Source organism: Mytilus californianus, unplaced genomic scaffold (genome assembly GCF_021869535.1).
Source record: "Mytilus californianus isolate M0D057914Y unplaced genomic scaffold, xbMytCali1.0.p SCAF_5, whole genome shotgun sequence".
In the NCBI taxonomy this organism is placed as follows: Eukaryota; Metazoa; Mollusca; class Bivalvia; order Mytilida; family Mytilidae; genus Mytilus; species Mytilus californianus.
The window spans coordinates 70,514,174-70,541,893 of NW_026262701.1; the positions used below are offsets into that span (position 1 = coordinate 70,514,174).

The following is a 27,720-nucleotide window of genomic DNA, read 5'->3' on the forward strand; positions in this document are numbered from 1 at the left end:
GTTGGAGAGTGTCCTTTGTTGAATATGCACATAGACCAAGGTGAGTGACACTTTAGAGCCTTTAGTTTTATTACTCATAAGTGGGTATTTCACATGACAAAATACTTGAAAAAAATTTCAAGCAGTTGCTTAAACTTGAAAATGAGGGCAAGGACAATAGCCATATGACAGATGGAATCTTGGTAACATAAGGCATTTGCTTACAATGTAAGAAGCATCCAAGTCTTCTTTTTTCTGAAATATAAAGATTTATACAAATAGTTTACACCTTGTCCTCCAGATAGTTATCACTTTGTCTCGCATTCAGGCAAGACAAAATCTCATTATAGGGAAACACAAGAACCTGTACTGGTATATTTAAGTGTGTGCTATCACTCTTCACGACTATTCAAGTTGTAGGTATTCAGAACATCTTTATTTTATTTTTTCGTGTAGTTTCCTTATTTTCAACAAGCAGCCATTTTCATTGAAAAATGGACCCGATGTCATATGGTATTTTGAACCCGGGGTCATTATACCGCATGGTATTTTGACCGCGGGGTCATTTTTCCCATATGGTATTTTGAACCCCACATCTTTTCCAGCATGTTAAATACATACATACGACTAATTGGACTATTATAACTATGTAAAGGAGTTAGAATAGCTAGAATTTTTGAGATTAGAGGTCTATAGTAGGGGGTTCAATATACCATGGCAGGGGGGTCAAAATACCATGGCTAAGAAAAATTTTCAAAACATCTTTTCCAGCATGTTAAATACACACCAACTACTAATTGGGGTATTTTAACTATTTAAAGGAGTTAGAATAGCTGGAATTTTTGAAATTGGAGGTCTATAGTAGGGGGTTCAATATACCAAGGCAAGGGGGGGGGGTCAAAATACCATGGCTAAGTAAAATTTTCAAAACATATTTTCCAGCATGTTAAATACATACAAACTACTAAGTGGAGTATTATTACTATGTAAAGGAGTTAGAATAGCTAGAATTTTTGAAAATAGAGGTCTATAGTAGGGGGTTTAATATACCATGGCAAGGGGTCAAAATACCATGGCTAAGAAAAATTTTCAAAACATCTTTTCCAACATGTTCAATACATACAAACTACTTAGTGGAATAATATTACTGTGTAAAGGAGTTTTAATAGATAGATTTTTTGAAATTGGAGGAGTAAAAGGGGGGTCAATATAGCATGGCAGGGGGGTCAAAATACCATGGCTAAGTAAAATGTTCAAAACATCTTTTCCAGAATGTTAAGTACATACAAACTACTTATTGGAGTATTATTACTGTGTAAAGTAGTTTTAAAAGATAGATTTTTTGAAATTGGAGGAGTAAAAGGGGGGGTCAATATAGCATGGCAGGGGGGTCAAAATACCATGGCTAAGTAAAATGTTCAAAACATCTTTTCCAGCATGTTAAGTACATACAAACTACTTATTGGAGTATTATTACTGTGTAAAGGAGTTTTAAAAAGATAGATTTTTTAAAATTGGAGGAGTAAAAGGGGGTCAATATACATGTACCATGGCAGGGAGGTCAAAATACCATGGCTAAGTTAAATTTCAAAACATCTTTTTCAGCATGTTAAATACATACAAACTACTAATTGGAGTATTGTAACTATGTAAAGGAGTTAAAATAGCTAGAATTTTTGAAATTGGAGGTCTATAGTAGGGGGTTCAATATACCAAGGCAAGGGGGGGGGGGCAAAATACCATGGCTAAGTAAAATTTTCAAAACATCTTTTCCAGCATGTTAAATACATACATACTACTTATTGGACTATTATAACTATGTAAAGAAGTTAGAATAGCTAGAATTTTTGAAAATAGAGGTCTATAGTAAGGGGTTCAATATACCATGGCAAGGGGGTCAAACTACCATGGCTAAGAAAAATTTTCAAAACATATTTTCCAACATGTTCAATACATACAAGCAAATACTTAGTGGAATAATATTACTGTGTAAAGGAGTTTTAAAAGATAGATTTTTGAAATTGGAGGAGTAAAAGGGGGGTCAATATAGCATGGCAGGGGGGTCAAAATACCATGGCTAAGTAAAATGTTCAAAACATCTTTTCCAGAATGTTAAGTACATACAAACTACTTATTGGAGTATTATAACTGTGTAAAGGAGTTTTAAAAGATATATTTTTTGAAATTGGAGGAGTAAAAGGGGGGTCAATATACCATGGCAAGGGGGTCAAAATACCATGGCTAAGTTAAATTTCAAAACATCTTTTCCAGCATGTTAAATACATACCAACTACTAATTGGAGTATTGTAACTATGTTAAGGAGTTAGAATAGCTAGAATTTTTTAAATTGGAGGTCTATAGTAGGGGGTTCAATATACATGTACCATGGCAGGGAGGTCAAAATACCATGGCTAAGTAAAATTTTCAAAACATCTTTTCCAGCATGTTAAATACACACCAACTACTAATTGGGGTATTATAACTATGTAAAGGAGTTAGAATAGCTGGAATTTTTGAAATTGGAGGTCTATAGTAAGGGGTTCAATATACATGTACCATGGCAGGGAGGTCAAAATACCATGGCTAAGTAAAATTTTCAAAACATCTTTTCCAGCATGTTAAATACATACATACTACTTATTGGACTATTATAACTATGTAAAGAAGTTAGAATAGCTAGAATTTTTGAAAATAGAGGTCTATAGTAAGGGGTTCAATATACCATGGCAAGGGGGTCAAACTACCATGGCTAAGAAAAATTTTCAAAACATATTTTCAAACATGTTCAATACATACAAACTACCTAGTGGAATAATATTACTGTGTAAAGGAGTTTTAATAGATAGATTTTTTGAAATTGGAGGAGTAAAAGGGGGGTCAATATAGCATGGCAGGGGGGTCAAAATACCATGGCTAAGTAAAATGTTCAAAACATCTTTTCCAGCATGTTAAGTACATACAAACTACTTATTGGAGTATTATAACTGTGTAAAGGAGTTTTAAAAGATAGATTTTTTGAAATTGGAGGAGTAAAAGGGGGGTCAATATACCATGGCAAGGGGGTCAAAATACCATTGCTAAGTTAAATTTCAAAACATCTTTTCCAGCATGTTAAATACATACCAACTACTAATTGGAGTATTGTAACTATGTTAAGGAGTTAGAATAGCTAGAATTTTTGAAATTGGAGGTCTATAGTAGGGGGTTCAATATACATGTACCATGGCAGGGAGGTCAAAATACCATGGCTAAGTAAAATTTTCAAAACATCTTTTCCAGCATGTTAAATACACACCAACTACTAATTGGGGTATTATAACTATGTAAAGGAGTTAGAATAGCTGGAATTTTTGAAATTGGAGGTCTATAGTAAGGGGTTCAATATACATGTACCATGGCAGGGAGGTCAAAATACCATGGCTAAGTAAAATTTTCAAAACATCTTTTCCAGCATGTTAAATACATACATACTACTTATTGGACTATTATAACTATGTAAAGAAGTTAGAATAGCTAGAATTTTTGAAAATAGAGGTCTATAGTAAGGGGTTCAATATACCATGGCAAGGGGGTCAAACTACCATGGCTAAGACAAATTTTCAAAACATATTTTCCAACATGTTCAATACATACAAACAAATACTTAGTGGAATAATATTACTGTGTAAAGGAGTTTTAATAGATAGATTTTTTGAAATTGGAGGAGTAAAAGGGGGGTCAATATAGCATGGCAGGGGGGTCAAAATACCATGGCTAAGTTAAATGTTCAAAACATCTTTTCCAGCATGTTAAGTACATACAAACTACTTATTGGAGTATTATTACTGTGTAAAGGAGTTTTAAAAGATAGATTTTTTGAAATTGGAGGAGTAAAAGGGGGGTCAATATACCATGGCAGGGGGGTCAAAATACCATGGCTAAGTTAAATTTCAAAACATCTTTTCCAGCATGTTAAATACATACCAACTACTAATTGGAGTATTGTAACTATGTTAAGGAGTTAGAATAGCTAGAATTTTTGAAATTGGAGGTCTATAGTAGGGGATTCAATATACATGTACCATGGCAGGGAGGTCAAAATACCATGGCTAAGTAAAATTTTCAAAACATCTTTTCCAGCATGTTAAATACATACTAGTTATTGAACTATTTTAACAACATGTATGTAAAGGAGTTAAAATAGCTAGATTTTTTGTTATTAGAGGTCTTTGGTAGGGGGTTCGATATACCATGGCAGGGAGGTCAAAATACCATGGCTAAGTAAAATTTTCAAAACATCTTTTCCAGCATGTTAAATACATACAAACTACTTATTGGAGTATAATTATTATATAAAGGAGTTAGAATAGTTAGATTTCTTGAAATTAGAGGTCTATAGTAGGGGGTTCGATATACCATGGCAGGGGGGTCAAAATACCATGGCTAAGTAAAATTTTCAAAACATATTTTCCAGCATGTTAAATACATACATACTACTTATTGGACTATCATTACTGTGTAAAGGAGTTAGAATAGCTAGAATCATGGTTTTGTCTGTGTTTTTCATCTGACTCGTATTATTTTTAATCACCTTGGTTTCTTTTCCCCTTTTTTTTCAACTTATCATTGAAGACCATATGATGATCTCCATATCATTATTCCAAATTTAAACCAGCTTGTTGGCCTGAGGTCTCGACTTTTTCTGAATGGTTTGTTATATTAAAGGCAACCATGATGGAGCAGGCCAAAATGTCTTTCATAAAGATGTTGCGACCTTCCAGATTTCTGGGGAAGTTTGGGATGCTGCACTAGATGTAAGTTTCATTGTCTCTTTGACAAACACTCCATTTCTCCTTTTGATCATAGTAAAGAAAAAAAGATTGTTAGTACTATTTTATTAGGCACAAAGGATGAAAATTTTACAGAAATCATACAGGACAGATTTATGAGCAACTAAAGAATACTATATGAACATGTTTATATTATTGACATTCATATTTTCGAACAATACACAAAAAAAAAATGTTCTGATTTTTTTAAATACTTTTTAATGCTTATTTCAATGAATGCTATCAGTTTTCTCAAAAATTACCTTGAGTGTACAAAAACTAAGATAATTCTAAAGGCACAACATAATGCAAGTAGGAAAGTATGATTGCTTTATCTTAAACTGGTTAAATCATTGATATATTGGATTAATTAATTGAACCTTTGTAAGAATAAATATCAATTCTACATCTGTTGAATATTCATTATACAAACATTTGAGGTCAATTTACACAAAGTAAAAAAAAACAGCAATTGAAATAATGTTACTGTGTAGTGCGGAATTTTTTAATCACAATGATATGCAATAAAAATAATAACTTAAAAAAATGATGAAAAAAGTATTTAAATGCAACTACGCAAGGGAGATAATGATGTGATAAAAAATACAGCAAATAATTTCTCAGATGGATATTTAAATATTTAGAAAATTTTCCTAAAATTAATGATAGAGGGGAGAGTATAATAGTAGCATTTTACACAACAACATTTTCTTTAGATTAAACTGTATAGTTTTGCCATATATATTTTGTTATCAAAACATTATTGGTTCTTGAAGTGTTTGCCAAATCCTATAGTTGTATTTTCGATTGACATCAGATTTAATGGTTTTGCTAAGGTCTGCAAACAAGCCTTCAGAAAATATGTAACTCATTGAACATTTAAATTCAAGGTTTATCTATAACCACAAAAACTGGTATTCCACAAAAAAAAAATGGGGAATGTGTCCATGGGACACAGATGATGCCTCGGCTTGCATATAACGTTATACAGGAACATAACTTAAGAACGGTAAAAGTGACGCTACCCAACTTCATACTTGATCTGAGTTTTGTGGTAATAAGCATTGTGTATAAGTTTCATAACATTTGGTTGAGGCAAACTAAAGTTAGAGAACGGAAACCAATTTTAGGATGTACAGACATACAGACGTACAAGGGTAAAACTTAATGCCCCCTCCGCTACAGCGGGGGCATAATAATGAATCCACAGTAATTAACTAAAATATATGTGACAGTTATTTAGTTAATGTCACGATTTGCTGTATCCCATAACAACAACACAGTTATTTCCCCTGATAAGATTATTCATTAGTTCAATCAAGAACAAGCCTTTGCATGGAGGAAAGTGCCTTATTGGTTAAAAATGTATAAAACTAGAATATGAATACTAAAGTAATGATAAAAGTAAATATATATTAAAATACATCATACATAAATACTGGTCATGTAAAAGATGGGCATGGAATTCAAGTGGTGCAGAAAAATCATTTTCAAGTGAGACCAAAAGAATTGGAAGAAAATACATAAAATGTTTGAGCCATTGAAAAGATGATGACGATGATGATGATGGATGACTGTCCATTGAAAAGAGTAAAAACAGAACCACCAAAATCTTTTAAGTTTAACTGTTTCTAAAGGAGTTGAAACCTTAGTTTTTGTGCAATTACCTATAAAATATGTCCATTAAAAATCTTGTTTATAACACAGGTAGTTGACAAATTCTATCATATGTATACTGGTTAATAAAGTGCATTGTACTGCATTTTTGCAAACAGATGTAACTACCCATGAAGAATGGAATTTTCTACAAATTATTGTCTAGAAGTAAAAAACACTTTCAAAGAAATGATTTAGTCTTGAAGATTTTACTCACTAAAACCCAAACTAATGTTGGTTGCTTATCGTACGGTGGCAAATATTTCATGAATGTTCAGGATGAACAAAAATAAAAGTGTTGAGATCTACTTTAATTGTTTAGCAAACAAATGTAGTTTCCTCTGTGATGGTTATACATGTTGATTGTATACATACAATATCTTACAATATGTAGCACGTAATCTTTAATACAATATGTAGCACTTAAACAAATATAAATCAAACATCCTTTTTTTTTATTGTTACTAAACATTTATACCTGCTATAAAAATAATTTAGGCACTTTACAAGACATTGGACAGAGAAAGGTATTCTAGGCTAAAAATGAAAAGAAGCATACATCAAGTACAATATTGATGGCAAATGTTAATGTAAACACTCAATCTTAACAATAGTGATTTGAAATACTTTTAACCTTTTGGACAAACTACTGAAGAGGTTAATAAAATGCTCCGCTCGGGCGCAGCTTGATACGACCGCAGAGGTCGAACCCTGAACAGTTGGGGCAAGTATGGACACAACATTCAAGCTTGATACAGCACTGAATTTGGATTGTAATTAAATATTTGACACAGCATAGGTTTCTGACACAGAATGAAAGTGGTCTAAGAACTTAAAAATTTTTAATTTACCTATTCAAACCATATCATTATTATTTGCTTTTATATATAAATCAGAAATAACCATTTTAAAATGGAAAATTTAAAAGAAAAAAAAGGAAAAAAAAATCCCCCCCCCAAATTTTTTGAACCCCCTTATGATTCATCACCCCCAAACTCAATCCCAGCTTTCCCTTTGTGGTATGGTACCTTTCAGTACAATTTCAGAGAGATCCATACACTTGAACACAAGTTATTGTCTGGAAACTACAAAAATGCTTGTTTTTTTACCTCTTTTTGGCCCCAAATTCCTAAACGTTTAGGGCAATACCCCCAAACTCAAACCCAGCTTTCCCTTTGTGATATGGAACCTTGCAGTACAATTTCATAAAGATCCATACACTTACACACAAGTTATTGTCCTGAAACTAGAAAAAGGCTTGTTTTTTTGCCCTTTTATGGCCCCTAATTACTAAAATTTTGAGGGAATTACCCCCAAAATCAATCCCAGCCTTTCCTTTGTGGTATGGTACCTTGCAGTACAATTTCAGAGGGATCCATACACTTGAACACAAGTTATTGTCATGAAACTAGATAAATGCTTGTTTTTTGCCCTTTTTGGCCCCTAATTCCTAAAATTTGGAGGCAATTACCCCCAAAATCAATCCCAGCATTCCCTTTATGATATGGAACCTTGTGACACAATGTCAGAGAGATCCATACACTTACACACAAGTTATTGTCATGAAACTAGAAAAATGCTTGTTTTTTGCCCCTTTTTGGCCCCTAATTCCTAAAATTTTGAGGCAATTACCCCCAAAATCAATCCCAGCATTCCCTGTGTGATATGGAACCTTGTGGTACAATGTCAGAGAGATCCATACACTAACATACAAGTTATGTCTGAAAGTTGTAAAAATGCTTTATTTTGGCCCCTTATTCCCTAACTGTTGGTACCATAACCCCCAAAATCAATCCCCACCTTCCTTTTGTGGTATTGAACATTATGGTAAAATTTCATTGAGATCCATTCACTTAAACTAAAGTCAGAGTGCGAAAACTAATGTGTCTTCGGACGACGACGACGACGCCAACGTCATACCAATATACGACCACAAAAATTTTTTTGCGGTCGTATAAAAAAAGGACTGATCTAAAATTGCATTAAGAAAATCTATGACTTGATTAATTAAAGAGCTTGTGAGCACTGAAGGGTAAAGATTGCTTTCATTTTGCAATTTCATGATTTTAAAATAAAACATTGAATTATATTTAAATAGATAAGCAAATTATAAATTTGAGTTTGAGTTATCTTCCTTTGTTCATGATTGTACATTTCTGGTTGAGCCTATTTTTATCACAAGATTCATACACCATGCATTACTTATGTAAATTTTAATAAAAAAAATCCTGATGTATGGTAATTCAAATACACATCATATTGTAACTTAAATATCTAAGTATAACATATCATCATTAATAAATTGTTTGACATTGACTGGATAGTTTCTGAAGAATGATCACTTCACTGCACTATTTTGTTTGAACAATGAAAGGTAGTGATAAACCTTGGAAGATTTAGATATCAAGTCATTACCATAGGGTTTTAATTGCATTTCATGCAATCTTTACCCAAAAAATTATTCTATTTTCAACCCCTGCAATCCAAAAAGCACATGTTACAAACAGAATACTACAAATTCAGAAATTATTGTGATTGTTGAACCATAGACATAAATGTGAGATTAATTATTGTGATTTCAGGATATGCTGCATACAAATAATGCTATCATTATTGTAATTTCAGGATATGCTGCATACAAGTAATGCTATCATTATTGTAATTTCAGGATATGCTGCACACAAGTAATGCTTTCATTATTGTAATTTCAGGATATGCTGCATACAAGTAATGCTATCATTATTGTAATTTCAGGATATGCTGCATACAAATAATGCTATCATTATTGTAATTTCAGGATATGCTGCATACAAAATGCTGCATACAAATAATGCTATCATTATTGTAATTTCAGGATATGCTGCATACAAATAATGCTATCATTATTGTAATTTCAGGATATGCTGCATACAAGTAATGCTATCATTATTGTAATTTCAGGATATGCTGCATACAAATAATGCTATCATTATTGTAATTTCAGGATATGCTGCATACAAATAATGTATCAAAATTTATAATGCAACTTTTTATTTTGGGTGTCAGATACAAATCCCCTCGGAATTTTTTCGCAATAATAAAATCATCATAATAATTTCTGACTTTACAGTATTAGGATTAAGTTGAAGAACTGACTTTTTTCAAAAATAATAGTCATCATGCAAAAATTGTGCACAATTATAAAGCTAAGCCAATTTCCAGTGGCATTGTGAATTGATCTATTTAATAAAATAAAGTGCTATGTGTAAAGAAACTTCGTATATAGATAGACATGTCAAACATAAAATTGGTCCAACAAAAATTCAAATAACATATCCATGAAAACACAAATCTTTGAGACAGAATCAATTTAATCTAACTTCTTTGGATATTAGGAAGAAAAAAGAAAAGAAAAAGGTTTCCCTAAAACAAATAATGAAACAAGCAGTTGGCTTAATATTGATGCAAGTTTTATATTCTTTAAAACAACATCTGCAATTGATTTGGTAATAATACAATAAATTAATATGCATTTATATACTTTTACATGAACATATAATATAACATAATCTTACAAAACATAAAGGTGCAATGATCCATAAGGGTCAGGTAAAATTTATTTTTCAGTTTCATCCTGTCTGCTCTTTAAAATTTTGCTTAAAATTTGTCATTTAAAGAAATTTTATGAATTCTTGAATCTGGAAATAATTTATGTTTTTGCAGTATTTATCCAAAAACGTGAGATTAACTGCCAAATTTTTCAATCTGCTCAAATTAAAAAATTACAAATGATAAATGGCCTTATTTAATACAATCTTTGTCCTTCATTTAAATGTGTGATTTCAACAGACATACTAGAGTTTTCATGCACATGAACAAATAAATGAATTTGAAAACCGAAGTTTACACATCGGTATGAATTATCTCAGATCTATGTTTAACCGGATGACAGCCTTACAATAACCCTCAACAATTGAGAATGTCTTAATGAAAAAAAAAATCCTTTCTTACTTTCCTTTCATTTTTAAACAGGTCATATATCACATATTTTTTTAATATCACTTTTTAAAAGTTTTGTTTTTTAAACCTCATGAGTAAAATAATAAATTTCTTTATAATTTTAAAGTACATGAACACAGCAGATAATTACAAGTAAACTTTGTATCATTCATTTATAGAGTGAGTATTTTATTTTCCCATATCTACACTGAAGTCCAAGGTCAAACCAGTTTTTATTAGGTTATGTTACTAGGTCAAACTGATTATAAAAAGTACATATCAAAGTTTCAACCAAGACCTGATATCACATTTAAAACAATAAATACTAAAAGAATCCCATTTTAGAAAAAAAAGCGATAATTGTGAATAGTTATCAACAGGTGCAAACCTTTGTACAAAATAATAAATTAGTTTTTTGCACATATATATCCTCAGTTACAACTTGAAAACTCTACTGCAAATAAATACATCAAAATTGTATAATATGTAAGTAGTATAAAATACATCTTCCAAATATAAAACGTTTATGTTTCACATTCAACTTTCATAACACTAAAAGCATAGATAACTTTAGTAGACCTACATGTATCCATCATAAAAACTATAAGATGTACAAAATATCAAACTTCTTCTTTAATAACAAGAAAGCTAAATAACAATTAAATAAACAATTGGCAGGATTCACAACACAACATACATTGTATATGATCATTCTCATTTGTTCTGGTCAATTACTCCTTATAAAGTATTACAAGATGGAAGTAAAAATTTGAAACAGGAGAAATTCATGCAAGAAGATGAGTGAAAATCTGATTTTGATCAAGCATTCATAATGTGTATTATTTTGTATATAATATCTTGATGTATGTCTTCAAATGGAAAGAGGTCTTCGAAAATAAATCATCAATCCCTGAAGAGGCATCATGAAGATTTTTGTATTTTTAACTTGGATATAACATCTTGTGACTTATAGTTACAATATAAACAAAATATTCAGTTACTCTTCTCAGAAAAACTGGTTTTAGTCTTGATAACTTTGTTTTAAGTAATGAAAAAGGTGAAAAAACATAAAATTGTATTCTTTTTCAATGTTTTTGAACCCTAATTGAAATAAATGCCTTAACTCTTTATAATTTTTTTTCTACTCATATCAATTCTGCTTTAATTTGATCTTCAAGTTACATGTTGTAATAATGCCCCATGTTTGTGATATAAACCCACACACCCTGTAAAGAAAACTTCCTGTTGTCGCATCAATTTTGAAGTACAGAGATGTTTGCACAATTCCCGATAGATCATCGGTGCAAAAAACTTCTTCTTGTACAGGAAATTTTCTCAACATTAAATTTTTCTTCTAAACATTCTGTGCTTTTATCCAATTACATTCTAACTTATCTTTTCCTCAATGTGTTTTGGATGCCCACTTGAAATCATCTGCTCTAGGCTTGTTTCCTGTTGTGCTCTCTATTAAGCTTTCTAGTGTAGTCCAGAACCTGATTTTCTCTAGAGGATAATTAAGCCATCCTGTCGTTATACAGAAATATGTCTCGTGAGGAGAGACATGGTGGATCCTATGATGCTTCTTGGGTAAGATAATATGATAGTCTTGTAACAGAGTTATCCACTTTGGAAGTCCAAAGTAAGTATGAGACCATTTGTGAAACTGAAAAAAAAGAAAATATATGAAAAGAATTTTTTTTTTTCCCTTCAAAAAAATTATGTTATGGTTATCAAAGAATAAAACTAATAAAGATGATGCCAGGCTAGCCAACATCTTGGTCTTTCTATTTATTTTAGTCATTGTTGCAGATTAAATAGTACCGGTAACTATCAAGATGAAATACAGCAATAAAAGTACATCCAAAGTCCCTTCTTTTTTCCATGAAACTTAGTTATTCATCAACATTCTAAATGAAGTTTAAGTGAATGCTGTATTTAGTCAGAACCCCTATTTCCTTACATGTCGGATAAGCCACAATTACCGATTATAATTCTATTTTCAGAGTCTGCCAATACAAAGGATTTGTATAAACAAAAGCATATCACAAGCACAGTTCAGGTTCAAATCTTTCTCGTCATTTGTCATGTCCACTTGATTTAAAGTATGTCCATGTATGTGATTAACTTTGAACATTTTGGATTTCTCAACAAGTAAAACCGACTGCCTAGAAACATACCTGCTGACTTTTCAAAACCATCAAGTGCGATTTACAGCCCAAGAGATCTAATGCATCTCCTATACATGTCATATTTAAAGTGTTTTTAATCAAGTATACTATATGGTTTTGAATTAATAGTACCTGGTATATATGTACAATGTACTGTAAATTCAGAAATTATTGTGTGCATTTATTATTGCGATTTTGTCATTTTAGACTAAAATGTGATTTTAATTTTTGCGATAATTGAGAAAAATCCTGTTTTATTCATAAAAAAAATTTCAAAATGCGAGTTTAAATTATTGCGATTATAACCCTGTCCCATTTTTCGCAATAATAAAAACATCGCAATAATTTCTGAATTTACAGTACATGTATTTAAAAGTCATTATAACAGTCTTGAGGTACGGTATTCAGTTTATATAATGGGGGGTTTCAAGATTCTGTCTGATCAACACCTCTAATAGGAAATCTGGAAAGTTTGCAGGTCTGATGAAATATGCTATAGGAACTGTGACTTGGCAAATGAAGTTCCAAAGATGCAATGTTGAAATACATAGAAAATTAACCACAAAAATAATGCAGATTTGTTTTGCCCAATGCTTAAATATTTTGGTGAAAACATTTAATTAACCAGTATAATTTGCATTACTGTTATAACGCATCGAAGGCAGATGTTTTTTCCTAATGCTAAAATACTTAAGTGAACATTTTTGTTATTGGAAATTTGCATATAATTCGGTTTTAACATTGGTTAAGCCTACCTGATTAGTCAAACTAACAAATACTGCAATAAAAAATACATAACACTCCCAATTGTAAGTTGCTGCTATCTGTTCAGGTGTCAGTGTCCAAAATTTGTATGCCATTTGAGCTAAAAATGGAATTATAACGGCAAAATTATCACCATTGGTCTCTATAAAGTCATGTCTAGTTATAGAGGTCGGGTCAATATGGTGTTCTCTGAAGGGTCGTATAAAACCCTGAAAATGAAGATAAAGTAATAAATGTATTGTTTTCAATTTAGACTTGGTTATATATATATATATTGTATATAAAAAAATATTAATGGTAAACGCAGTTAATTTTTTCATGTACGTACAAAATAAAAGAAATTTTTCATGAGTGCAAGATATGCCTATACCTCCAAATTTCTTACATTTTTCACCCATTCTATTATTTTTTAGTCTTTGTCTATAACAACTTACGTCTTAAACTCATTTAAACGTTTCCTTGTCAGTTGATTATTCTTTTATCATAAACATGTGATTCACTTGTTTTTCATCCTTTTTAGGTCAAATTAAATGCTTTCAAATATAATCATTACAATCATTTATTTTTCCATTATTTTAGTCTTGTTTATAACATTAATAAGACTTTTTTTTTTCAAATTCCTAACCTTTCCTTATCAGTCCTTGAATCAGCTATTAATTTTATCAGATTTTTTTAAAGCATTTTCTACTGTTAGCAATTGCCACCATCTTGGTCGACCAGCTGAGTATTGTAAGGTATTTTGAAAAGGCACTTTTCAGGACCATTTCATCATCTCATGCATTTAACATACATAACTTTTGATTTATTGACAATCATATCTGCATTTAACTCTTATGTTCTATTTAAAGTAAAAGTAGCAAATTTAGTATTTCAGCTTAAATAATTGAGAGTATGACGACAATTGCCAAGTGATTGCAATAGCTCACAGAAGCCAACTGGTACTACATGTATTATATAATAAATTATTGGTTGGTGGTTAAGTTTTACATTTATTTATATTTATAAATTTATTATAAGTGTGAATAAATTTTGAAGCAGGACCAGACCATAAATATACAATCTTTCACATGAGAAGTGTACTTTGAAAAAAAAAACATAACTTGATCTGCCATATTCAGCATTACTAACTCAGTGATTAATTAATTAGTACCTTTCCCAAGATAGGCAATTCCACTGATCCCCAAGTGTCGGCTCCCCAGTGCACCAGTCCACTAAAGAAATCTGCAGTCAATATACCTAAAACTGAACAGAAACATATTTATTAATAAATGTGGATAGTGTCCACATGTGGACACAGATGATGCCTCGTTTGCATATTATATAGTTATAAAGGGACATAACTGAAGAACGGTAAAAGTGATGCTACCCAAATTTGAACTTGATCTGAGTTTTGTGGTAATAAGCATTGTGTGTAAGTCTCATAACATTTGGTTGCTAACTTAAGTCGAGAACAGAAACTAAAAATTCAGCAATTTTTCTATTTGTTAACACGCATAACTCTAGAACGGTTGTGTATAAGTTTTATAACATTTGGTTGAGACAAATTAAAGTGAGAGAACGGAAACGAAAAATTCAGCAATTTTTATGTTTATAAAGGGACATAACTCACGAATGGTAAAAGTGTCGTCACCAAATTTCGTAATTAATCTGTATTATGTAGTAATAAGCATTGTGTATAAGTTTCATAACATTTGGTTGAGGCAAACTAAAGTTAGAAAACAGAAACAAAAAATTTGTACTTGATCTTAGTTTTGTGGTAATGAATATTGTGTATAGGTTTCATAATGTTTGGTTGGGGCAAACTTAAGTTACAGAATGGAAACTAAAAATTTTGCAATCTTTCGATTTATAAAGGGGCATAACTCAATAATGGTTAAAGTGACACTACCCAAATTCAACTTGATCTGTGTTTTATCAGTGGAAGTCAAAATTAAACATTGCATTGTATAAAGCATTGATTGTAGTTGATTCAACTATAATCATGGACAAAGGAAGATAACTACAATTTTAAAAATTACTTGATATTTAGAAGAAAATAAAAATTTTGCAATTTTTCCATTTATAAAGGGGCATAACACTAGAACGGTTAAAGTGACGCCACCAAAATTCAAACTTGATCTGTGTTTTGTGGTAATAAGCATTGTGTATGAGTTTCATATAACTTAGTTGAGGTAAACTCAAGTTAGAGAATGGAAACCAATTTTGGGACATACGTACGTACAGACGGACAAGGGTAAAACTTAATGCCTCCACCGCTACGGCGGGGGCATAATAAACAAAATGCATAACATATATATCAAATATACAAAAACTTTCCTATGAAAGGTATTAAAACATTAAAATCTACAGATGAAAATTATACATTCATATAACAGGTACTTTTAAGAAAGTAACCTGACCTACCGAATTCAGTGCACTTTTCACAAGTGTCAAGTATCACATACATGTATACCTTTCAGGTATGACATTTTCCTATCATTAATACTTCTGCCAGGTGCTCAAGAATTATAAATGTACAGTAAACAACAACAAAAAGCCATTTACAGGTCATCATACTGCCAATCATAATGAGTAAACACACTTTATGACCAGCTCTAATATGATTGCCATTCTCAACTGTCAGACCAAAAAGGGTTGTTGTGACAGCGAAAAACCCATTGAGAAGATTCCCGAAATGTTAATTTTAGGTTCCAGTATTAAAGCTTATGGTTTTATTGTTGTTTATTAAGCTTAATGCATGTAGCATTTAAATTTGTATGAATGTGCAGATCAATTGAAATATTGGTAGCTTTTTGTTTGTGACAACAAACTTTTCTTCAATTTACTTAGTAATGACAATCTACATATGAATTACCAAGATGATTTTAGCAAGTTTGTTGATGTGGTTAAACTTATAAATGAACAGTTGATTTTTTCTGTAATCAACCTTAGGTATACTTGATCTCAATTCTTCATTGGTCTTAATTCAATTATAATGTCAATCATTTTTCCTGTCTTCTGATTTTGCTATACTGTGGTCATGAAAAAAGGCAACCATGCATGTCTGATGATAGTTCGAAAAGAATGATAAATTTTTGCAGATTATTAGAAAAGAATGATAAAGTTTGTCTACATATTATCTCTGAGCCGATTAATTAAAAATACATGATTTGAAACGCTTGACAAGCTTCTGGTTTTAATTTGAAAATGTAACGGTCTAGAAAACGTATCACACACTTGATGCAGTGGTAGAATCTTTATATATTATCTACATGTATGTATTCAAATATCAAGCATTAACAATCTTACTTACTAGCTGACACAAGAACAATGTACCAATTTTCTGGTTGGAAATATCTAACGAGTTGTGTGAAATTCCATATAATAAGTCCTATTGCAGTAAAAAGGCATATGGTCTCTTGTATTCTTTTCCCTGCAAATACAGATTTTAAAATTAAATGCATGTACATAAAATGAATATCTATTTCTTACCTCTCCTCAAACTGGTGCCTTTTATGCTTAGGTAAGAATTGAATAGAATAGATACAATGTATGAGCCTTTCAGAATCCGTTGAAATTATTGAAAATACCTTACCTTAAACGATGGTTATAGATCCATTTGGGATACAGATGATGCCCTCGCTTGCATATAACAGTATAAAGGGACATTTACATTACTAGAGAACTTTAAAATGATGCCACCCAAATTCGAACTCAATCTGTGTTTAATGGTAAAAAGCATTGTGTATAAGTTTCATAACATTTTCAGTTAGAGAACGGAAACGAAAAATTCAGCAATTTTTTCTTTTATACAGGGGCATAACTCTAAAACGGTAAAAGTGACGTCACCCAAATTCAGTCTTGATCTGTGTTTTGTGGTAATAAGCATTATGTTTAAGTTTCATAACATTTGGTTGAGGCAAAAAATTGAAGTAAGAGAACGGAAACTAATTTTGGGACGTACTTACATACATTAGGAGGTACAGACTGACAAAGGTAACACTTAATGCCTCCTCCCATCGGCAGGAGCATAAACATATGATTTAGCTTTGTTGGAAGTCATGCACAGAATACGTTACCATAACACAGTATTATTGTATCTAACGTTGTATACTAATGACGTGATCTTGTACTTTAGTCATCAATACAAATTCATACAGTTTACACATCTTTATTATTATACATGCAGTTTTAGTAAAACCACTTTACGATAAGGGTTCTTGTTGACGCCATATTGTTTTGTGATGTTTCTCTAATTTGAATATGAAAAACTTCACCAAAATATTGCAATGGGAAAATTCTTTTTTCTGGATAGTGATTGTCAAGGAAACAGGCAAGTTCTGCGTTTTCAGTACCGATCACATGACAAAAACTTGAAATAACAAAATGGCTGATTTTTCTATAAATTTTGTGACAAAATAGATCTATAAGTACCTTTAAAGGGAACATATTTTCAAAATTTAAACAGATTCTGAAAGGCTGAATCTCTGCTATATTCAATTCTTACCTGCCTTGGGTGTACAGAATGGTGATGTAAGCATAAAGGGCATGGGTTCAAGGAGAGGTAGCTGGTAAAAATTTCCCCAAATAGACTTTAAAGGGCTTTCTTGATAAGGGGTTCTGAGCTTGTGGCGACAAGTTCAGGAAATCGTTTTGGACTCAGAACCCCAAAATCGATAAGTTGATGAAGGATAAGGCATACATATTCCACCAAATTTGTATATATCTGATTATCAAAAAGTATCACAAAATAATTATATGGACTTCATCTTCACCTGCCTCATATTATTGTGTAATAGGATGTTGGAATCCTGTTTCAAGTTTCTTTTTATCGCATATCCTGGGTCTAATATGATCTGAGACCAATATAGATGTATTAGTCCGAAGTATAATGAATGTTTCCAGTGCATCAAAGGTCGTAAAATCCAAAGGCATCTTAACCGTACCGTGTACGTGAGGAGTTGCATAACGCCATAAGCATATATTTAACAGTTTAACATGGTTCAATACTTTACCCATTGTATATTGACTAGCCAATTCCTTGGCGCCCGCATGCTGAGGTCCCCATCTGGGTTTTTCTGTTGCAACTGATTCATTGGAGTTGGGGTCATCCTCTAACATAGATTTCATCAAAATCTCGTCTTCCTTTTTGACGACCATGTTGTTGCTCTGTTGATCGTTACCTTTGACCTCGTCGTATGACAGCACTATTCTGCAGTAAATTTTTTTATAATTTGTTTTTTCTTATTATTCTTATGTCTCTAATATTAATAATTATTAATTTTTGTCATAGAACTATCAAGAGATACATGGTTTGTACTGCAAAATTCCGAATCCACGTAAAAATTCTATAACTCAGTTAAAGTGTTCATTTCATGATTGTTGTACAACTTGTACCTGTTCTACCAGACAGCATTGTTAATGCTCAGAGTTGTTAATGAAACATGATCTGGGTATTTGATGAAGATATTCTGCTATAAGCTCATTGTCAACATCAGTCTACGATAAAATAATCCGATGAAATCCAATAAACGGACTCATTTTAATGGCATTCAAATATCTTTAACTGTTTAATAGACTTTATATAAATACCTAAATTACTGTATATTTACATGTATGTGTTCTAAGTTTAATGATATCAAACAAAATGTTAAAGTATGCTATTCCCAAATTCTCAATTCAATACAAAAACCATTCTATTTTATCCTCAAACATGGCGAGTTTCCAAAAATCTAGAACGAAAGTCTCCTGGTATACTTGATCTGCACCAATTGGTGCTTTTTCTGAATCTTGGTCTGTTTGCCCCAAATTACGTTCGCTCCCATTCACGTTTGCCCCCTTGCATGTTCGCACCCAACACGTTCGCAACCTCACCAGGGTCTGTTCGCGCCCTTTTTGTTGGTTTTTGTGTGGAATAAATATTTAATTGTTTTTAAGTTTGTGTATTGCTATAAATAATTTTTTTTATTGTTTCAAAATAAACTGACATTTTAAAATCATAAACAGGTTTCCTTTAGTGTTTTATTAATTATTTTGATGAAATTAATCATCATAATCTGGGACTGTTATACAATATTGATCAATATTTTACTCATACCAAGCTACATTGGTGCTTTTTTTCTGAATCTGGGTCTATTCGCCCCAAATTACGTTCGCTCCCATTCACGTTCGCCCCCTTGCATGTTCGCACCCAACACGTTCGCAACCTGGGTCTGTTCGCGCCCTTTTTGTTGGTTTTTGTGTGGAATAAATATTTAATCGTTTTTAAGTTTGTGTATTGCCATAAATAAATTTTTTTATTGTTTCAAAATAAACTGACATTTTAAAATCGTAAACAGGTTTCCTTTAGTGTTTTATTAATTATTTTGATGAAATTAATCATCATGATCTGGGACTGTTATACAATATTTTACTCATACAAAGCTAATTACATGGTCCGAGTACACAGTTATCGTCCTTTGATTTTCGTTGTCCACGAATAAAGTCCCTAGTGTGGACAGTGTGTTGCTTGCCAATTATTTTAGTACCCCTTCCAAATGTATTCCTTCATGTTTTATGCCTCAAATAGCAAGTAGGGGGATGAAATTACATTGTAAAAAAATTTGGGTCATGAATTGTAAAGTAAAGTAGTGATTTTGTCCAGCTGAAAAAGGTTAAAAATTAGCACTTCGGAAGCTATCAAAAGATTTCAAGACCCCCTTAACATAGAATTGTCCATATTTTGAGTTAGAGCCGATGAAGTTTTCTATAATTTTGATATAATTTGTCCCAAAAGTAGTACAACACACTGTAAAAATATTATTGAGAAAGCGCAGGTGGGATTTTTTTTATTTTCATTTATTGTCTAAAAGAAATGCACTACGAAATAACTGTGTACTCGGACCTAAGAGGCCAAATCAGTAAATATAGAATCTGTACTTTGGCAACTTCCCTGAATGATTTAATGGTGTCAATTTGTCAGATAGCATGAAACTAAAGGATTTAAACTTTTATTTGATAGAAATTCTGCAAAAATTACCCATTTTGGCATTATATGGTCAAAATAAGCATTTCAAAGCTTTTTCAATTTTGATGCATAAGTGGCATTCTGACTTTCTATGTGACAGGTTTTCCTGTGTCAATATTTGTGTTTCTATGCTTTAACCCAGTTGTATTACTCATTTGTGAACTCTGAATCTACAGAAAATAAGATTATCTCAGACAATATGTGCAAAATGTGTTGTATAAATGACCCTCGTGTAACGGCCTGTTTGGATCAAGTTAAATGTGAGGACCTAGGTACATAAAAGTTGAAGTCCATAATAAAGATTTCACTAAATTTGTATTAAAAGCACTTCACAATGTCTTTTGTACCTGTTTCATTTCACATATTATCTTTCTTTTCTTATGTTAAATAGCAAGTGGTTCAAATATAAGCCTGCTGAGGCTAAAATTGCATGCAAGTTTTTCACTAAAAAGTGAAAAATCTTTGTATCAGACCATACTGTCTGCAAAAAAAGTTGAATGCAAGAGTCCTTTTATGCTCAGATTTATTGTATCATGTAACCTGAGTATAGAAATTATAAAAAAGACACAATTTTTTATTTCCTATAGCTTCAGTATGCATTTTTAAATGTAAATATGTGCTACGGCCTAAATTGACCCTAAATTATTTTCAGTCTTACTTGGCTTAAGACCCTTTTATACTAATATGGTATACTACTTGTAATTTTTCTTTCCATTTAAAGTACATTTAATACATATGTAAGGATTATTTATAACCAAAAAACTCCACAAATTTAAAATTGCTTGAAAATAATACATCTTCATGTAAGGCCCCCCTTCATTGGAAAACCTCCATTTTTTGGCACAGGCTCATATAAATTTGACTTTTAAATAATTGTGATAAGTCTGATAAATCAAATGAGTATTCTATTGCTTTAAATACATAATATGTCATATATTAAGGCCTTTAAAATGTAATTTTTTGCAATATTTTAATTTTTAAAGCCCCAAATGTTGATAGTTGAAATTTTTCAATTTAAACGTTCTAAATTTAACACGCGAAGTTGAATATAGAATTTATCATATTGTCTATAATATATATCCTATTGCCATGAAACTTTGTCAGCAGTCTCATAATTTATTAAGCTTTAGTCATACCAAGTTTTATTAAGATTGGTCAAATTTTTCTATCCTATTAGGTCCGAGTACACAGTTATCGTCCTTTGATTTTCGTTGTCCACGAATAAAGTCCCTAGTGTGGACAGTGTGTTGCTTGCCAATTTTTTTAGTACCCCTTCCAAATGTATTCCTTCATGTTTTATGCCTCAAATAGCAAGTAGGGGGATGAAATTACACTGTAAAAAAATTTGGGTCATGAATTGTAAAGTAAAGTAGTGATTTGGTCCAGCTGAAAAAGGTTAAAAATTAGCACTTCGGAAGCTATCAAAAGATTTCAAGACCCCCTTAACATAGAATTGTCCATATTTTGAGTTAGAGCCGATGAAGTTTTCTATAATTTTGATATAATTTGTCCCAAAAGTAGTACAACACACTGTAAAAATATTATTGAGAAAGCGCAGGTGGGATTTTTTTTATTTTCATTTATTGTCTAAAAGAAATGCACTACGAAATAACTGTGTACTCGGACCACATGCAGTATTTACATCAAAGCTAGTTATAACAACAATCATGATTTTTAAACACAGAATAATAAAACCAAATTTGGCTTTGTCAATTCCAATTAACACTAATTATACATTATTAAAATAATTGATCATCAAATCACCAAAAAAATATTTTATTTAAAAATTCCCGCAATTTAATCATGAAAGTTTAAATATTTTGATAAATAAAAAAAAACTTATAATTCAAACAAATAAAAATAGGGTGTGAACAAACCTAGGGGGCGAATGTCTTGGGTGCGAATGTGTAGGATGCGAACGTTTATTGGGGGAAAATAAAACACGATACCCTTTTTCCAAGAAAAATTTGAAGTACGTAATAAAGCAAATATTTTACGTCACAATGTCCTATGACACATTTTCCCCAAACATAACCCCAGGTCATAAGTAGCAGTTTATTCATAAAATCGCAATTGGAATCTCGTGTATTGATCCACAAAAAGGGTTTAAAATAAAATGCATGCATCTAATTTCAGAGGTATTTAGTTACGTAAAACCTCTGAAATTATTTACCAAAGTAATTTATTATCGTCATTTAAAATTTGTAAATAAAAAATGTCTCTTTCATGAAAATCAAAGGAAACGAATCAAATCAAATTGGCACCTGATCAATAGATCATAAGGTTTCAATTGGATGCAATTTGGGTTTGAGTTATTTTCCATGGTCACCCTCTTGGAGGGTTATTAATGGTTGATTTTCTTATTTGACTAACAAAATTGAAACATGTATTACAAACAAGTTTGATAAAAGATCATTACAAGATGGTAGTGATGAATCGGCAATGCTAAAAAAACTTTAAATTGTTCAAAAAACAACTTTTTCTAAAGTCTAGCAACAACATGGCAAAAAAAGGGAAATGAATCTTGGTCAAATCGTGTCAATTGAAACCTATCTATTCAGCACATATAGAGGAAGTCAAATGGGCACCTAATAAAAGTCATTTTTGCATTTGGTTAGTTAATTTGGCACCTAATGTTATTTTTAGCTTAAAAAAAAACAATGAAAATATTTCTGTTTAAGAAATTGTTCTATCATGCTATGCTCATTTTAACATGGGTCAAGGCATTATATTTGTCAATATCTTAATACAGAGCGTTAGCGAGTTGTAAAATGTTGACAAGTATAATGCCTACCCATGTTAAAATTAGCATAGAGAATGGCACGAAAGAATATAATTTCGGTTTCGAATAGGAAAATTTATAAATTTTGTACTTCAAAGTGGACCTATGATACATGTTCGAAAGGCAACCATTTTGATTTGATGAAACCAAAACATTATATAAAATTAACGGTTTCATGATAAAAAATGAAGATACATTTAAACTTACTTTTAGAATGATTTTATTTAATTTCCTAGCCAGCAACACCAATACAAATGTCCATTTTGATCTCTGTTGTTGCAATTTCAATTGTGATTGTCAATCATGTGCATGCAGCCCATGTTTTATTGGAATAAGAACATGGCTTTGTTTCCAAAGTGAAATAACGTCATATTAGAAATTTTTTATAAACTCTAACAAACAATATAAAACATTGTAATGTTTTTTTTCAGAGCTCTCAGTGCTGACAATTTAAGATAAGCAGAAAATGGCAAATGCAGGATATTTGTTGACATACAGCAAAATTGCTATGTATTTTAAAAGAGATATGGCACGGCTTATGTCAACTGCTCAACCACTGAAACCTCACAAGGCCAAGTCTAAAATCAACAGAGTAAGGGTGTAGTATGATTTTTTCTTTGATTCACTAACATTAGTTAGCAATGTCATCTATTATTTGATCATTCAAAAGATTGAGAAAACACTAGTTTGAATATGAGTGTCTGGATGAGGTTTACAGAACATAGAATAATGGGCAAGAAATAAAGAATAGTGAACAATAGGCAAAATTAAGAATAGAAAACAAAGAGGTGCTAAAATATAAAGAAAAGAGAACAATGGGAAAATATGAAGAAGAGAGAATAATGACCAAAAAAATTAAGAATTGAGAAAAATAGCCTTAAAAAAAATGCAAAAATAAGGATCCCACATCCAGACCCCCATATTTGAATATAAAAAGGAATTGATCTTTAATTTCCCACAAGCAATCTTTGAACCATATTCTGGAAAAAAATCTTTCTTTTATCTAACGTAAAGTTTGATTTTAACTAGTTCTTGTAGTTTCTGAGATTTTAGAGTTATAATTTGATATTTCATATGGCAAGAAATGTGACAGGAGATTTTTTATAGCTTTTTATATGACCAGGCTTAAAAGAAGCTCATTGGAATTTGCTGACTTTGTATCGTTCTGTACTATGGATGACCTAAGTTACTTTAATAATTTTTCAGAAAACATTTTTTGTGGATTTCAAAAAAGTGAAAGTGACAGGTGGAACAGGAGGTAATGGAGTTATGTGTTTCACTAGTGAAAAAAATAAAGAATTTTGTGGTCCTGATGGAGGAGATGGGGGAAATGGAGGCCATGTTGTTCTCAAAGGTAGGCCATGTTGTTCTTCAAAGTATGCCATTTTGTTCTCAAAGGGAGGCATGTTGTTCTTAAAAGTATGGCTTTAATTGTTCTCAAAGGGAGGCCATGTTGTCCTCAATGGTAAGCCATGTTGCCCTCAAAGGTAAGCCATGTTGTCCTCAAAGGTAGGTCATGTTGACCTTATGGTAAGCCATGTTGTCCTCAATGGTAAGCCATGTTGTCCTCAAAGGTAGGCCATGTTGTCCTCAATGGTAAGCCATGTTGTCCTCAATGGTAGGCCATGTTGTCCTCAAATGTAGGCCATGTTGTCCTCAATGGTAAGCCATGTTGTCCTAAAAGGTAGTCCATGTTGTCCTCAATGGTAAGCCATGTTGTCCTCAATGGTATGCCATTCTTGATTTCACTGATGTAATTCAATGAACCATGTATATTTGATAGAGAAGACTGTGTAAAGTGTTTTAAAAGTAGGGCCTTTTCAAGCACTAAAGTATCAGTATGAGGAAAAATAGAAACTGCAGACCAATTTAGTTAATTTTGGCAATTTTATTTTAGTGCTTCATGACATCAGTTTGTAATTTTACTGCAAAATTGTCATACATTTTTTTCTGGCTTAAGTTCTACATACATCACAAACATTACAAACATCAAGGAGACAACAATCCAATTCTACAAAAAAAACCCTTCCATACCCCATCCCCTTTAAGAAAATAAGAAGTTAGTAAAAAAAAATATCAAGAGAACAATATGCTTGTCATCAATAGTAGAAAATTCAAAACTAATTACCAGTTATATATGTGTTTGTCATATTTAGTTTATTAGTCATTGAAGTCGAGGATGACTGATGTCCAGGATACCCATTTCATCTATGTCCATAAATGCATGTGAATGTCGACAGTCAGTTCTCATATACTGATTGACATACAGTCTGATACACGTATTTTCAGCTTTACCTAAAGAGACTGACTCTTTGTAACCATGATACTTTTCAAAATTTGCTGCCTATCAAGGCCTTTTGAACAATATCACCTACAATCAACTTCAGTTCTCAGATAGTAATTGGCTAATACTCATAAACTTCTAATAGGGATGGACCCGTGGAAACATATTTACCCTCTACCTAAACAAAATGACACTGAACTATATTTCATGGTTCAATGAAGCATGAACCTATGGAAACATTATAAATGGAATGTGGTGTGGTTTAACATGTTTATGAGTGCACAACCCTCCCCTATCCTTGGACAGTGGTGTTACAGCACAACTTAAGAAAAAAACTGTAAAAATCTATATGTATGCAGCCTTGAGATGAGATGTGGCTGAAAAAAGATCCTGGAGTTTGAAAGACCATTGATAATCTGTTTATCTCTGTTTTGCATAGATGTTGTTGATGTTTACATTGACAACAGCACGGGTGTCCTTAGTTTCTAGCAATATTTTCTATCACAAGCGAGTAGCATGATATGAAAAATTATCTAAAAAAAAGATCAAAGGAAAAAAACACAAAATAGCGATAAGTTTGTTTATTTCATGGTTTTTGAAAATAAATGTTGGTCAGGTAAGCCAGATAATAAGACATTGAATTACCCTGGTACATTGATTTGTTTTTTTATGCAGCATCCAAGGATATAAGGTCCCTTAACCATCTACAAACAGTTATAAATGGTAACACTGGTGTCAAAGGACGGTCCAAGAATTGCCATGGAAAAAATGCTGAACATTTATATGTTAAGGTAATTTGCCATTGTGTTTACATAGAAAAATATAGACTTTCTCATCTTTAGAAATTGGAAATTGGGTGTTTGCCTTTGTTTGCTCTGATCTCATTTTTCTTGTTTTAGGTTACGCAAAATGCATAACAAGCTTCAGTGGATCAGAGTAAAAACATTTTATGTGTTTTGTTTGATTTGCTTTAGTGGGTTAATCTATGCCCATTAAACAAAGTCCAATGTTTCAAAAACCAGGATGCGTAAACACATTGGGAGTTACTTATTCAAACAGTCAGAACCATCTTATGTAAATTTTCTTTGAGATCTAACCTTATTGTCTTTGAAAAAAAACGAACTTCATCTAATTAGAAGTAATAAATATCAAAATATATATCCAGGGTAAAAGCATTTTTACAACTCTAGAAACTTGTGTTAAATTTTAAATGTTTCAACCAATTACATATTGTTCAAAGAAAAACGTCATTTTTTTATGTCTACAAAATTTATGTAGATTTTAATTATAAAACCAAAATTAAAGAGAACATTTCATAACATAATCATGAGACTGGTGTGTGTACAATGGTATGGGATCTGGAGAAATATACGATCATATTGAAGTAATGTAAAAAAAATTTGTACGAACAGTAACATCTTGGTCTTGTAAATGATCACATGATCTGTTATGATATCATCCAATAATTAATATTTTATAAAGGTGTACAATTTTCTCTTTTTCTCTTCTTGCTTTCAATAGGTTCCTCAGGGTACAATAGTCAGGAATGAAGAAGGAAAGATGTTGACAAGTCTTGATGAAGAACATGATTACTATATTGCTGCAAGGGGTGGATCTGGTGGGCGGGGCAACAGGTTTTTCTTAACAGACACAAACACAGCACCGGCAAAAGCTGAGTTGGGTGCGGAAGGAGAGAGTAGACAATTGATGCTTGAACTAAGGATAATGGCTAATGCAGGATTGGTAATAAGATTAAAAAGACAGATCTTTTTGAAACTTTGTATATCTTATGTACAGTTAAGTAGAAATTTCTGTGCACCAGATTAAGAGATTTTTATTTATTTATTAGTAAATGAAAAGTACAATCGGGTATAAATGCCTAGTTTGGCCCAACATAGAGTTAAAGTTTCAAAATAAATGCAACACATGACAGGATTTTGAGCTTATATAGAATCAAATACTTTCTTGAAATAGCAAATACTTTCCACATTTCTCAAGTTTCATTGTCAACAAAATTTCATAGAAATATCAGGAATTACGTTTTACTATCTTTTGTCTGTTTCAATGTAATTATGCAGAAAGGTTGGTAACATCAATATTTTATCTTTTTTCCATCAGTTTCTCATCACTTAAATTTGCCAAAATATGCTTGAAAATTTTTGTAATTTGGGTTTAATAAAAAACGAACAAAAACTAAAAGATTAGTTGATGATAAAGTTTAATGCAGGACTAATACTGTGATGAATTACATCAATTTGTCGGTTTTTTTTTTTTGTAAAATATTTGTTTTTCATCAATTTCTGGACACCTAATG

At 31.6% G+C, this 27,720-nt stretch overlaps 2 protein-coding genes across 6 annotated transcripts in view; one reads left to right on the top strand and one right to left on the bottom strand.

Moving 5' to 3' along the window:
- The window catches only part of LOC127701343 (plasmanylethanolamine desaturase-like), a 429,461-nt gene extending 410,937 nt beyond the window's left edge, over positions 1–18,524 (bottom strand). For 2 of the 4 annotated variants that reach the window (XR_007981983.1, XR_007981981.1), the window contains exons 1-5: positions 18,350–18,524; positions 16,648–16,767; positions 14,506–14,597; positions 13,346–13,564; positions 7,956–12,085 (exon numbers count right to left, since the gene is read on the bottom strand). Coding sequence is in view for 1 of the 4 variants with exons in the window: in XM_052205234.1 (XP_052061194.1) it covers positions 11,825–12,085; positions 13,346–13,564; positions 14,506–14,597; positions 16,648–16,767; positions 18,350–18,494 (837 nt within the window). In the remaining 3 variants the exon portion in view is untranslated. Of the gene's footprint in view, positions 1–4,842; positions 12,086–13,345; positions 13,565–14,505; positions 14,598–16,647; positions 16,768–18,349 lie in introns of those variants that run through there. The other 2 variants (XR_007981982.1, XM_052205234.1) reach the window with 2 other exon arrangements.
- Positions 18,525–18,688: 164 nt separating this feature from the next.
- Positions 18,689–27,720, top strand: part of LOC127701324 (mitochondrial ribosome-associated GTPase 2-like) — a 560,717-nt gene continuing 551,685 nt past the window's right edge. For both annotated transcript variants that reach the window (XR_007981979.1, XM_052205214.1), the window contains exons 1-5: positions 18,689–18,787; positions 23,554–23,714; positions 24,329–24,476; positions 26,082–26,197; positions 26,928–27,149. Coding sequence is in view for 1 of the 2 variants with exons in the window: in XM_052205214.1 (XP_052061174.1) it covers positions 23,589–23,714; positions 24,329–24,476; positions 26,082–26,197; positions 26,928–27,149 (612 nt within the window). In the remaining variant the exon portion in view is untranslated. The remainder of the gene's footprint in view (positions 18,788–23,553; positions 23,715–24,328; positions 24,477–26,081; positions 26,198–26,927; positions 27,150–27,720) is intronic.